At 40.3% G+C, this 13,071-nt stretch overlaps 1 protein-coding gene across 1 annotated transcript; it reads left to right on the top strand.

Annotated features, from left to right (window-relative positions):
• The first annotated feature begins 8,344 nt into the window (after positions 1–8,344).
• On the top strand, positions 8,345–12,146 carry LOC145049737 (uncharacterized). Its single transcript, XM_078998104.1, has 2 exons — positions 8,345–11,542; positions 12,114–12,146. Exons 1-2 carry the CDS (start codon positions 8,345–8,347, stop codon positions 12,144–12,146), a joined length of 3,231 nt encoding a protein of 1,076 aa, XP_078854230.1.
• Positions 12,147–13,071: the final 925 nt, after the last annotated feature.

Here is a 13,071-nt window from a genome sequence, read left to right as displayed (position 1 = left end):
ACTGTGTTCTTAAGAAGATGGCTGAAAAGGACGATGGAAATGATGAGGAAGCCGTGCTGCAGAAGAGATTGGATGAGTTGAGAAAGAAGAAGTCTACCGCTAACCCTTCTATTAATGCTCTTATTGTGCAGGGTTCGGTCAATGACGATGAGTTCGGTAACACAGAAGTTTGGTCTACTGACTCAGAAGACGAAGAAGTGAGGAAGCCTACCCATGGAAAGGCTTATGTGGCTAAGGAGGAAAGCAGTGGTGGAAAATGCTTCATGGTGACTGACGTATCTCAAATGAGGGGATACAATACCGATGGAGGAAGCAATGGACCGAAGGTGTAGGAGGATATGTGCTTTACGGCCAAACCACTCAGCCAGCAGTTCAATGAGCTCGATGAACTGATAAAGAAGGTACAATCTGTTTTCATTTCATCCAAAGTACCATCATCCTCATATGAGAAAGAACTAAAAAATGTCAATACAAGAATTTCTCATTTAGATAGTAGCTTAACTCAAACTCGAGTCACCAACTCTAACCTGACTGATCAATTAAGCAGGGTGGCGTCGAAGAGTGAGGAGCGGCGAATGTGGATTGAGTTAAAAGAGTCGGAATTAGTTAAAGTTAAAGACGAAAACATTTATTTGCAGAGAGACAATTTGAAATTGTTAAAACAACGAAATGTTTTTTGTTTAATAGCTAAACGTTTATATTCCAATATTACTCAACTTCACTTGGATTGTGAGATAGGCCAAAAGATCCATCGCATGATTTTGCCCTTCCTAGAATTTAAGGAGGATGAAATCGATGTCGAAGCCTACAAATGTGAGAGTGTGATATCGTCTGATGATGTCAATCCGACCTACATGTATGGACTGGACAAAATTCAGTCCTTCATTAAATCCAAAGACCACAAGGACATGCTCAAAAATCTTTTGGACGAAAACGACAGACTTAAACTAAGAACCGAAACCATGCAAAAATTTGACTCTCTAAACGCCAACGTAAGCTCAGAAAATAAAATCAATGTTGAAAATGCATCTGAGCTTAACGAGGACGAAAACATGAGTGAAATTTCTGTAGAGGATACGGTTGACTGCTCAGAATTCGTTAAAAGGAAACTGAAAACCACAAAAATCTTATTTCTGAAAATTCTGTGGAATTCGCTAGATTGTCCCAACAGAAGTCCCCGAAATTAGTAGAAAAAGCTGTTGTGTATCAAAAGGTCAGGACCACCCCGAATCAGGTATATAAGGTGACTGGAGTAACCGAACATCAAACAGCTGAACTCACAGCTATTGTTAATGAAGACAATGCTGATGGCTGTGATGAGTACTTCTGGGAAGCTCCTATTGATAATGGAAACGAAACTGTTGGGCTATCTGAGAGAACCTCCTGGATGAGAAAAGGGAGATACATACCTGAACCATTGAATAAGCCCGATAATTTCAGTGAACCAAGCACCAGTGGTACGAAAGATATTCCTTAGGAGGATGGGAGATCAGCAAAAGAGGACATTCCTTCCACTTCCTCAGTGCAAACTGAATCTTCTTCGGATACTTCCTCTGCTCCCTCGGCTAAAAGTAAAACTCCTGAAGTTCAAAAGGAACCAGCCAAGGAGACAACAAAAACGAAAGCGAACATTCATCATCAACCCAAGCAGATGAGAGATAAGAAGATAGAGAGGAACCAAAGATACAGGAAAAACCTTTCTGAAAGGAAACAATTCTGGCACTCCCAGAATGCATACTACTCGCACCAAGACAAGCATCTGAAGTATGAAAACAATCCTGTAAGAAAGCCAAGGTTCGGTCCGCAAGAAAATACCAACCGAAAGCCAAGGTTCGGTTCGCAAGAAAATACCAACCAAAAGCCAAGGTTCGGTTCGCAAGAAAATACCAACCGAAAGCAAAGGTTCGGTTCGCAAGAAAACACCAACCGAAAGCAAGGGCTCGGTTCTGATAAGGACTTCGACCGCAACCAAAGGTTCGGTTCCAAGAACAACTCCAACCGAACACAGAGGTTCGGCTCAGAAATCAAAAGAGAACAAGACTCGAAGGTCAGCCCCTCCAACGATAAAAAACAAAAGGGTCACCTAGAGTCATCAGCCAGGAAGACATCTCCATCCAAATCCTCTCTTCCTAATTCTTCTCGTTCTTTTACTTCCACCCACTCGTCTCCATCTTGCTCTAAAGCTAATTCCGTTGGTTTTCAAAAACCTCATTCATCAGCTGAACAGAAGGGAAAGCAGAAGGTTGATGAATCCAAACCAGAGTCCAAAATGAACACACCCAATCCTAACAAAATAAAAGTCTATACCATTAAAAAGAAAGATGAAACAACTCTAATAAAACGAACATATCTAGTTAACATCTCTCTTACTATTCCAGTTCCCATGAAAAGCTCACATGGACCCAAGAAACTTTGGGTTCCTAAATCTACTTAATTTTTGCAGGTTATGAGTGACGAGCAGTTTGACGAAGAATGGTACATCGACAGTGGCTGCTCGCGTCACATGACAGGGAGGAAAGAGGAGCTCAGGGAATACAGATCTCTTGCAAATGGTGGCAACGTTAAGTTTGGAAATAACTCTTTCGGCACCATAAAGGGATACGGGATGATATCGAATGGTGACTTTACAATAAGGAAGGTGGCCTATGTGGAAGGACTTCAACACAACCTTATCAGTGTATCTCAGCTTGTTGGAGGTACAGGTCTCAAGGTTTCATTCGATGATGAAGGTTCTGAAATCATAGAGAAAAAGACAAAGAAAGTGATTCTGAAGTCAGAGCGAAAGGGTGAAATGTTTCCTCTAAACATGAAACCCATCAAAGGAAACCCAGCCATATGTCTGTTATCCAAAGCTCAATCTGACGAAAGCTGGTTGTGGCACAAAAGACTCTCTCATCTCAATTTCAAAGATATCAACCGTCTTGTCACTAGAGGTCATGTTAGGGGTCTTCCATTGCTCAAGTTTGACAGAGAGCATTTGTGTGCTGCATGCGAAATAGGAAAGCAGAGTCGTCAAAGTCACCCATCCGTAATTAACACAAAAGTTGTTGAACCACTAGAATTGCTTCATATCGATTTGTGTGGTCCTTCATCTATCGAAAGCATCGGTGGTAGCAAGTATATTCTTGTTATCGTTGATGACTTCTCACGTTTTACATGGGTGTTCTTTCTAAAGCTCAAATCTGAAGCGACTCAAAAGCTGAAAGCGTTCATTAAGCAGATTGAAGTCCAGCTCAAGAAGGTCGTTCGAATCATCAGGAGCGATAATGGTCTCGAATTCAAAAACAAGGAGTTTGAAGAGTTTCTTGCAGAAAAGGTAATTAGTCATAATTTCTCAGCTCCCTACACACCACAACAGAACGGAATAGTCGAAAGACGAAACCGATCCTTGTGTGAAGCTGCCCGAACCATGTTAAGTTTCGCTTCCTTACCTCTTTATTTTTGGGCTGACGCTATTTCTGCTGCTTGTTATACACAGAACAGGTCCTATCTCAATAAGCGATTCAAGCTCACACCATATGAGATAATAAATAACAGAAAACCCAATGTGAAATTTTTCCATGTGTTTGGCTCAAGGTGTTTCATCTTTAACTCTAAAGAACACCGCAACAAGTTTGATGTCAAAGCTGACGAGGGAATCTTTCTGGGTTACTCACTCACATCCAAGGCGTACAGGGTCCTAAACAAACGATCAAGAAGGATTGAAGAGACATACTATGTGACCTTCGACGATAACTATGTCAAGAAGCTACAGGCCATAGATGACGCTACCGGGGAAATCTTTCCTCAAACTGGCCAAGTCACAGTCTCGATTGCCAATTTGTACGAGAATTTTCTGGAACTCTTTGACGAACCGGAAAAAGCTTCTCTCTCAGAAGCAAATGCAGCTGACAATAAAGTTGATCATATGAAGCAGATTGTCGAAGATGCTGCAAGAAGAATGCATGAAGGAGAATCGCCCACTGATGAATCTCCATCCAACAATGCTTCAGTCGAGGGGGAGCCAAGTTCTCTTGTCGAGGGGGAGCCAAGCTCTACTACTTCAACCGAAGGTCCTTCACCAACCGAAGGTGCCTCTCCAACCGAAGATGCCCCTCCAAACGAAGGTGCTTCAACGCCTGAAAGTCCAGCACCACAAGAAACCCCTGAACCTCATGTTTCTCAAGACTCATCAATTGAGGGGGAGCATGATGATATGACGCTTGATTACGATAGCCAATCTGAGCCAGAAGAGATGATCAACGCTGAACTAGATCCATCCTTCGATCCGAATTACCCTCCTCTTATCAAATGGACCAGAGATCATCCTATCTCTCAAGTAGTTGGTGATGTATCTGAAAAGGTTCTGACCCGATCTCAGCTGAAGGCAAAACAGACATCCTTATTTTCAAAGGTTGAGTTTTGTATGTTTAACTATTTCGTATCAAAAGTTGAACCGAAGACAGTGAAAACTGCCCTCGATCACTCTGATTGGGTTCAAGCAATGCAAGACGAACTGAATGAGTTTGAAAGGAACAAAGTCTGGCGCCTCATTCCAACTCCTCCAGATGCTTCGGTTGTTGGTCTTAAATGGGTTTTCAGAAACAAAATGGATAAGGAAGGTAATGTTATAAGGAACAAGGCTCGTCTGGTAGTCAAGGGATATTGTCAGGAGGAAGGAATAGATTACGAAGAGACGTTCGCTCCAGTAGCTAGGCTAGAATCTGTTAGAATATTTCTGGCCTATGCTGCTCACAAAAACTTTGAGGTTTTCCAAATGGACGTCAAGTGTGCATTTCTCAATGGAGAACTCGAAGAAACTGTGTATGTGGAGCAACCTCCTGGGTTCGTGAACGAAAAGTATCCAAATCATTGCTATATTCTGGATAAAGCTGTGTACGGCCTCAAACAAGCTCCGAGAGCCTGGTATGAAACGCTTACAAAATTTTTAAAGATGTCTAAATTTAAACAAGGTTCGGTTGACCCAACCTTCTTTCGCAAAAAGGAAGGTAACCACCTTATGATAGTTCAAATTTATGTCGATGACATCATCTTTGGCTCCACGAATCCAAGCTTAACAGCTGAATTCAGAAAGTTGATGGAGACTAAATTCGAAATGAGCTCAATGGGTCCTATTAATTTTTTCCTTGGTTTAAATATAAGACAGGGACCCGAAGGCATCTTTATCAATCAGGAAGCTTACACGAAAACTCTCCTAGCGAAGTTTGGAATGATGGGAGAATCAAAAGTCAAAGTCCCAATGGCATTCGGCACCAAGCTTACCCCATCTCTAGACAAACCGGCTGTCGACATCACGCTCTATCGTCAAATGATAGGCTCACTGATGTATCTAACTGCTAGCAGGCCTGATATCATGTTTTCTGTGTGTTATTGTGCTCGATTTCAGGCTAACCCACGAGAACCTCACATGCTGGCAGTAAAGAACATCTTACGCTATCTCAAGCGAACCACCTCCTTAGGTCTATGGTATCCATCCAATTCAGGCTTCTTCGTTCAAGCCTATTCTGATGCTGACCTTGGAGGATGTGGACTCGACCGTAAAAGCACAACTGGTGGCTGTCAATTTCTTGATGGGAAATTAGTCAGCTGGCAATCCAAGAAACAAACATGTGTGTCGTTGTCTACTGCCGAAGCGGAATACATTGCTGCTGCATCATGCACATCACAAGTGATTTGGATCCAGAGTCAACTTCGAGACTATGGACTCAATATGAAGAAGATCCCACTATATTGCGACTCTGAAAGTGCAATTAGGATCTGTCATAACCCAGTGCAACACTCTAAAACCAAACACATAGCACTAAGGTATCACTTCATCAAAGATCATGTGGAAGATGGAAACGTCGAAGTTCACTTCGTAAGAACCACTGATCAACTGGCTGACGTCTTTACCAAAGCTCTTCCAGAAGCATCATTTAATAAAATATTGCAAGGGCTAGGAATGATGGAATCAGAGTCAGTACCTCACACTACCTCTCAACCTCAAACGTAAGAAGCGAAACCAACCGAACGTTCGGGTTCGGTTCAACCATCTGACTCGCTCATTACTTCAAAGGTAGTTTTTCTGAGTTGTATACTTCTTGTACTATTTTGTTTTTCTTTATGTTAAAAGTATTTATTTCTTGTATATCTAAATTCCTTAGTTTCTCAAAATTTTCCAAAACCGAAACCTACCGAAGGTTCGGGTTCGGTTTTTCAAAAATTTTGTGGAACCGAAACCAACCGAAGGTTCGGGTTCGGTTATTCAAAATTTTGTGGAAGCGAAACCAACCGAAGGTTCGGGTTCGGTTTTTCAAAATTTTCTAGAACCGAAACCAACCGAACGTTCGGGTTCGGTTTTTCAATTTTTTTTTCCAAGAGTTTTTTAGGTCTTAATTTTATTTTAACTCTTATGTTTTTATTTTTATTTGTTATTTTTTTTCTTTTTCTTATAAATTTCAAAAACTCCAAAAATATTTTATTTATTTTTCTTTGTGTGCTCATTCGTTTATGGGGATATATTTGATGACTTACTTAAGTGTCCCTAGAAGCATACTGCTGTATGTGTCCCAAGCCTCATACGATTTTGAATAATGGCCTTCATGACCTGGTATACACAAACCTTGTCTTCCCAATAAGGCTAACTCATTTATTCTAATCGTGAGCTACCTCACTCTCTTCTCACATGAGTTCAGAGTCTCCTGCTTGGTCCTTATTTTCGCAGCAGAGGTACTATGTTTTCTTACACCTTCTCCATTACACTTCTCCATTACATTCGTTTCATCACTGTAACCCTTGAGACTCTCAGAAACTACCACTGAGGTTTATGGTTACACAACATCTGTGTTTATGATCTTAGTTTCGTGCCACTACGAGCTGAGTGAAACCCAAATTCAACACCAACGAATTGACGGTGACCAATTAACTTGATCAACTTTTCACCAATGAATTGTCGAATGTACCTTCATGGAATCTCAATTTTTTTTCTTTTTGCATGATTCCAATGAAATTGTTACATACCATAACATTTCTTCCCAAGGGATCTAGTTTTAAATTTTTATCTGAGATTTCATATTAATCCAAGCCACTACAAAATCAACTCCAACCTACTTGTTCAACAGACTACACTGGTCTCACAAGTACTTTGTTCACATTCGTTCTTATATCAAGAATTGAATTGTTGAATCAAAGCGAAACCACCCTTAATTAGCCTAATTAAAAGAAGCCTTTCGACATTTATTAATAAATGTTTGATCGTAATTCAACGGGATTCCACACTAACACTTTGAGGTCTCTCTTGATCTTGAAGGAAGAGATTCGTGCCCGGGATCATCAGTTTCGTGTCGTTATTGACATCACCGATTATCCTACAAAGAGTTGCTTTATTTCTTTTTCTTTTACACTCTTTGCACGAAAATCCAAGATTTTCCAAAATTCCGTTACTAATTAATTTACAGGCTGGATTATTACTGGATGGCTACTAATGAAGTTGTGGTCAAAAATCAGCCAAGTGGGTCATTAATTGAAAACAGAAGGGGAAAAGACAAAAAGTTGCTGACTCAGCGGGAGTTAAATGGATAGAAATTCAAACGACGGTAAAAAGGAGGGCGCGTGAATTTGAATCGGCCGCGCTTTTTCTGACACTTATGGACGTGATCCATGCATGGATCATGAAAGCCCAAAATGTGATGGATTAGTGATTACTAGTGGGCTAGAAGGTGGTTTGGGCTCAATGGTTGGGTTGTGCATGGTAACCCACAAATTGAATTAGGGTTGCATGAAGACTAGGGCAACATTTTTAAGGCTTCATAAGTGCTAAAAACGTTACTATTTGCTTCATAAAGCCTCCTAGCCGTTTTTGACACTCTTTGGTGGATTAGGGTTACACTTTAATGCTTATGATGACTCCTTAATGCTTCTTATGGCTCCTTAATGAAGCATAGCCGTTTTTTTTTTCATTCACAAGTCTCATGGACGTTTTTTTTTGTGTTCTTTCAAGAGTTACCTTAATTTCTATTTACTAGTTTTAATGAATAATTGGTTGGTTGGCTTGTAACCACCAAATTTGTAATAAAGGCTTCATATAAAGCCAAATTATGCATGGAAAAACTAATAGACGAATTTTAATCAAAGAACCCTTTTGTCACTTTGAATTATTGTCATAGTTCACAAATTATCATCTTTTGGACGTGATCCTTGAGTTGATCGAATTCAAACTAATAGGTCTTAGTTTGTCTTCAGATTTACAAGCTATAGGTCTAGTTTGTTTATCAAATTTATCCTTTTATTGTTTTTGTCTCAAACACTATTCAATCTCAATACAAAACAGCCCATACACGTATCATAAGTGGTATCAGAGCGCATAATGGATTTTGATGATCCGGAGTTCCTACAAAATCTTCGTGAAGCATTAAGAAACATCCAAGAAGGTGGAAATCGAAGGCAACCCCGCCGTGGTGAACATAGGGTTGTGGAAGAATTCAAGGTGTCTGAATTGCCTGAATTTGTTGGTGGAACTGATCCTGAACGCTACTTGGAGTGGGAAAGGAAGATTGAAAGAATGTTCGAGTTCAAAGAAGTGGATGATGAAAAAAGCTGCAAGTATGCCATTCTCAAGCTAAGTGGTGGTGCTTCATTGTGGTTTGAAGGGCTTAAGGCCAAGAGAACCCGTGAAGGCAAAGAAAAAATTTGTTCTTGGCTTTCTCTAAAACGAAAGCTAAGAAAGAGATATGTTCCTTCTACTCATAGAATTGCCACTTACAAGAAGATTGCTGATTTGAGGCAAGGAAAAATGAGTGTTGGAGAATACATTGATGAATTTGAGAAGTTGTCCTTGATGGGGGATATTGAAGAAATTGAAGAACAAAAAATGACTCGTTTTCTAAAAGGGTTGAACTACAACATTGCCAATGTTGTGGAGTTATATCCTTATGCTGATTTTGGAACTCTTTGTGGTTTGTGTTTGAAGTTGGAGGGGCAGGCCAAAGCACGTTATGGTGGGAGTTCAAGTTCAAGTCTCGAAAGTCCCAAGTCAAAGTCATGGTCCAAGCCCGAGTCTAGCAATAGACAAAATTCTGTTTCTACTCCTTCTGGTTCTAGTAGTGTTCCCGTTGCTCCTAAACTTACTAGTGGTACCAAAGAAACTAGTTTGGCGAAAATTAGATGTTTCAAGTGTCAAGGTTTTGGTCATTACCAAAATGCTTGTCCAAACAAAAGGGTGGTGACTTTAAGGGAGGCCATTGAATGTCGTGAAGAGTTGGAGGAAGAAGAGAGGTTGGCGGGTATTTTTTATGATACACAACAAGAAGAGGAAGAAGAGGAGGAGGTAGAGTATGAAGCACCGGTGTATGATACAGTTTTGGTGCTTAGAACCCTTAAAACTCAAGGGGTTCAAACCGTGGCTGATATGGATCAACGAGACCAATTGTTTCACACCAAATGTTTGGTTAGAGACAAGTGGTGTAGTTTGATTATTGATGGTGGAAGTTGTACTAATGTTGCTTCTAATGAAATGGTGATCAAATTGGGTTTGTCTACTACAAACCACCCAAAACCATATGTTCTTCATTGGTTGGATGATGGAAGCAAAATAAAGGTGACAAAACAGGTTAGAGTTGGTCTAACTATGGGGTCTTATGAAGATGAAGTGTTGTGTGATGTTATTCCTATGGATGCATGTCATATTTTGTTGGGGCGTCCTTGGCAATTTGATAGGGACGTGTTACATAGAGGGAGGAGCAATGAATATGAGTTGAAACACAATAATAAAAAAATTGTGTTAAAACCCATGTCCCCAACGGCCATAAGGTCCATGAATTCTAAACAAGTAAAAAAACCTAATCTTTCTATGTTTGCTAGTGAAAGGGAGGTGGAGCAAGTTCTTGACAAAGGTGATGTTATCTACATGCTTGTGGCCAAAGAGCATGCAAAGGTGGAGAAGATGGTGCATGGAGAAAACGCTATTGCTGATTTGCTTTTGGAGTTTCAAGATGTGTTTCCAAGCGAATTACCACCGGGTTTGCCTCCAATCCGTGGTATCGAACACCAAATTGACCTTATTCCGGGTGCTCCTTTGCCCAATAAAGCCGCCTATAGATGTAATCCGGAGGTGACAAAAGAGTTGCAAAAACAAATTGATGAACTCATGAAAATGGGTTATGTTCGTGAAAGCCTAAGTCCTTGTGCTGTTCCAGTTTTGTTGGTTCCAAAAAAAGATGGTTCTTGGAGGATGTGTGTTGATAGTAGGGCCGTTAATAACATCACCATAAAATACCGATTTCCTATTCCTAGAATTGATGATTTGTTGGACGAGTTGCATGGTTCTATTGTGTTCTCAAAAATTGATTTGAGAAGTGGTTACCATCAAATTCGTATGCGTGAAGGGGATGAATGGAAAACAGCCTTTAAAACTAAACATGGCTTGTATGAATGGACCGTGATGCCTTTCGGTCTAACTAATGCACCTAGCACTTTCATGCGACTAATGAATGAAGTGCTAAAATCTTTTTTGGGCAGGTTTGTGGTTGTGTACCTTGATGATATCTTGGTATATAGCAAGAGCTTGGAGGATCATTTGGTGCACTTAAAACAGGTTTTCGAGACGCTTAGAGCTCAAAAACTCTATGGGAAGCAAGAAAAATGTTCGTTTTTGGTGGAAGAAGTGGCATTTTTGGGTTTTGTGGTGTCAAGAAATGGCGTGTCCGTGGACCCATCCAAGACTGAAGCAATCAAGTCATGGCCTATTCCTACTAATATTTCTGAAGTTAGATCATTTCATGGTCTTGCTTCTTTCTATAGAAGATTTGTTCGTGATTTTAGCACCATTGCAAGTCCCATAACAGGTTGTTTGAAGAAAGGAGTCTTTGCATGGGGAGAAGAAGCTCAAAAGGCATTTGAGAAACTCAAGGCATTGTTGTGTGATGCTCCTATTTTGGCTCTTCCTGATTTTTCTCAACCATTTGAAGTGGAGTGTGATGCAAGTGGAGTTGGTATTGGGGCTGTTTTGATCCAATCCAAACGTCCTATTGCTTATTTTTCTGAAAAGTTGGGTGGTGCTCGTTTGAATTATTGCACTTATGATAAGGAGTTTTATGCTATTGTCCGTGCTTTAGATCATTGGAGTCATTATTTGCGTGCAAATCATTTTATTTTGCATTCTGATCATGAATCCTTAAAGTACATCAATGGGCAACAAAAGTTGAGCACAAGACATGCAAAGTGGGTGGAGTTCTTGCAATCCTTTCATTTCTCATGCAAATACAAGGATGGTAGAAGCAATGTGGTGGCTGATGCACTCTCGAGGCGTTACTCGTTGTTGGTGACTTTGGATGTTCGTTTCTTGGGATTTGAAACTCTAAAGGACCATTATCAATCTGATATGGACTTTGGAGATATGTTTTTGAAATGTGCAGGTGGTCCTAATGGTGAATTTGTGATTCAAGATGGCTTTCTATTCAAAGGCAATCGCCTTTGTGTCCCAAAACATGCAATACGGGAGTTGTTGATTCGTGAAGCTCATGGCGGTGGTTTGGCTGGTCATTTTGGCATTACCAAAACTTTGCAGGTGCTTAAAGAACATTTCTTTTGGCCGAAGATGTTGGGGGATGTAACCAACATAGTGGGCAAGTGTGTTACATGTCATATGGCAAAAACAACTTTCAAGCATGGTGTTTACACTCCTTTGCCGGTTCCTATTCGTCCTTGGGAAGATGCGTCCATGGATTTCATTATGGCTTTGCCTAGAACTCAAAGGGGGAAGGATTCCATTATGGTGGTGGTGGATAGGTTTTAAAAAATGGCTCACTTTGTGCCATGTCATAAAACAAATGATGCCTCTAACGTGGCTGATTTGTACTTTAAAGAGGTGGTTCGTTTGCATGGTATTCCTAAAACAATTGTTTCTGATAGGGATTCCAAGTTTCTAAGTTACTTTTGGAACACTTTGTGGAGGAAAGTCGGTACTAAGTTACTTTTTAGTACATCCCATCATCCACAAACGGATGGGCAAACGGAGGTGACTAATAGAACTTTGGGTGCTTTGTTGAGAGGGTTGGTTAGCAAAACTCAAAAAGATTGGGACATCAAACTTGCACATGCTGAATTTGCCTATAATCGTTCTCCTACTTATGCTACAGGTCACTCTCCTTTTGAGGTGGTGTATGGTGTGAATCCTTACATGTCTTTGGATTTGATTCCATTGCCAAAGGATGAATTGGTTCACAAGGATGCTAATGACAAGTTGAAGGCTATGATGAAACTACACCAACAAGTTCGTGAGAAGATTGAAGCCGTGAATGAGTTGTACAAACAGAAGTCCAACAAGCATAGGAAACCACGTGTCTTTCAAGATGGTGACTTGGTGTGGGTGTATATGAGGAAAGAACGTTTTCCTAACAAAAGGAAAAACAAGTTGATGCCAAGAGCTGAAGGTCCTTACAGAGTGGTGTCACGTGTCAATGATAATGCTTATAAGGTAGATTTGGGAGGAGACCATGGAGTGCATGCTACCTTTAATGTGGGAGATCTTTCACCTTATCTTGATGATGATGGACTTGATGAATTGAGGTCAATTCCTTTCAAAGGGGGAGGGGATGATCCATGCATGGATCATGAAAGCCCAAAATGTGATGGATTAGTGATTACTAGTGGGCTAGAAGGTGGTTTGGGCTCAATGGTTGGGTTGTGCATGGTAACCCACAAATTGAATTAGGGTTGCATGAAGACTAAGGCAACATTTTTAAGGCTTCATAAGTGCTAAAAACGTTACTATTTGCTTCATAAAGCCTCCTAGCCGTTTTTGACACTCTTTGGTGGATTAGGGTTACACTTTAATGCTTATGATGACTCCTTAATGCTTCTTATGGCTCCTTAATGAAGCATAGCCGTTTTTTTTTCATTCACAAGTCTCATGGACGTTTTTTTTGTGTTCTTTCAAGAGTTACCTTAATTTCTATTTACTAGTTTTAATGAATAATTGGTTGGTTGGCTTGTAACCACCAAATTTGTAATAAAGGCTTCATATAAAGCCAAATTATGCATGGAAAAAGTAATAGACGAATTTCTAATCAAAGAACCCTTTTGTTCACTTTGAAT

This window comes from Lactuca serriola, chromosome 5 (genome assembly GCF_051521515.1).
Source record: "Lactuca serriola cultivar US96UC23 chromosome 5, Lser_US96UC23_V15, whole genome shotgun sequence".
NCBI classification, from domain to species: Eukaryota; Viridiplantae; Streptophyta; class Magnoliopsida; order Asterales; family Asteraceae; genus Lactuca; species Lactuca serriola.
Note: the sequence above shows the minus strand (reverse complement) of the source record. Positions and strands in the feature narration are given on the sequence as shown.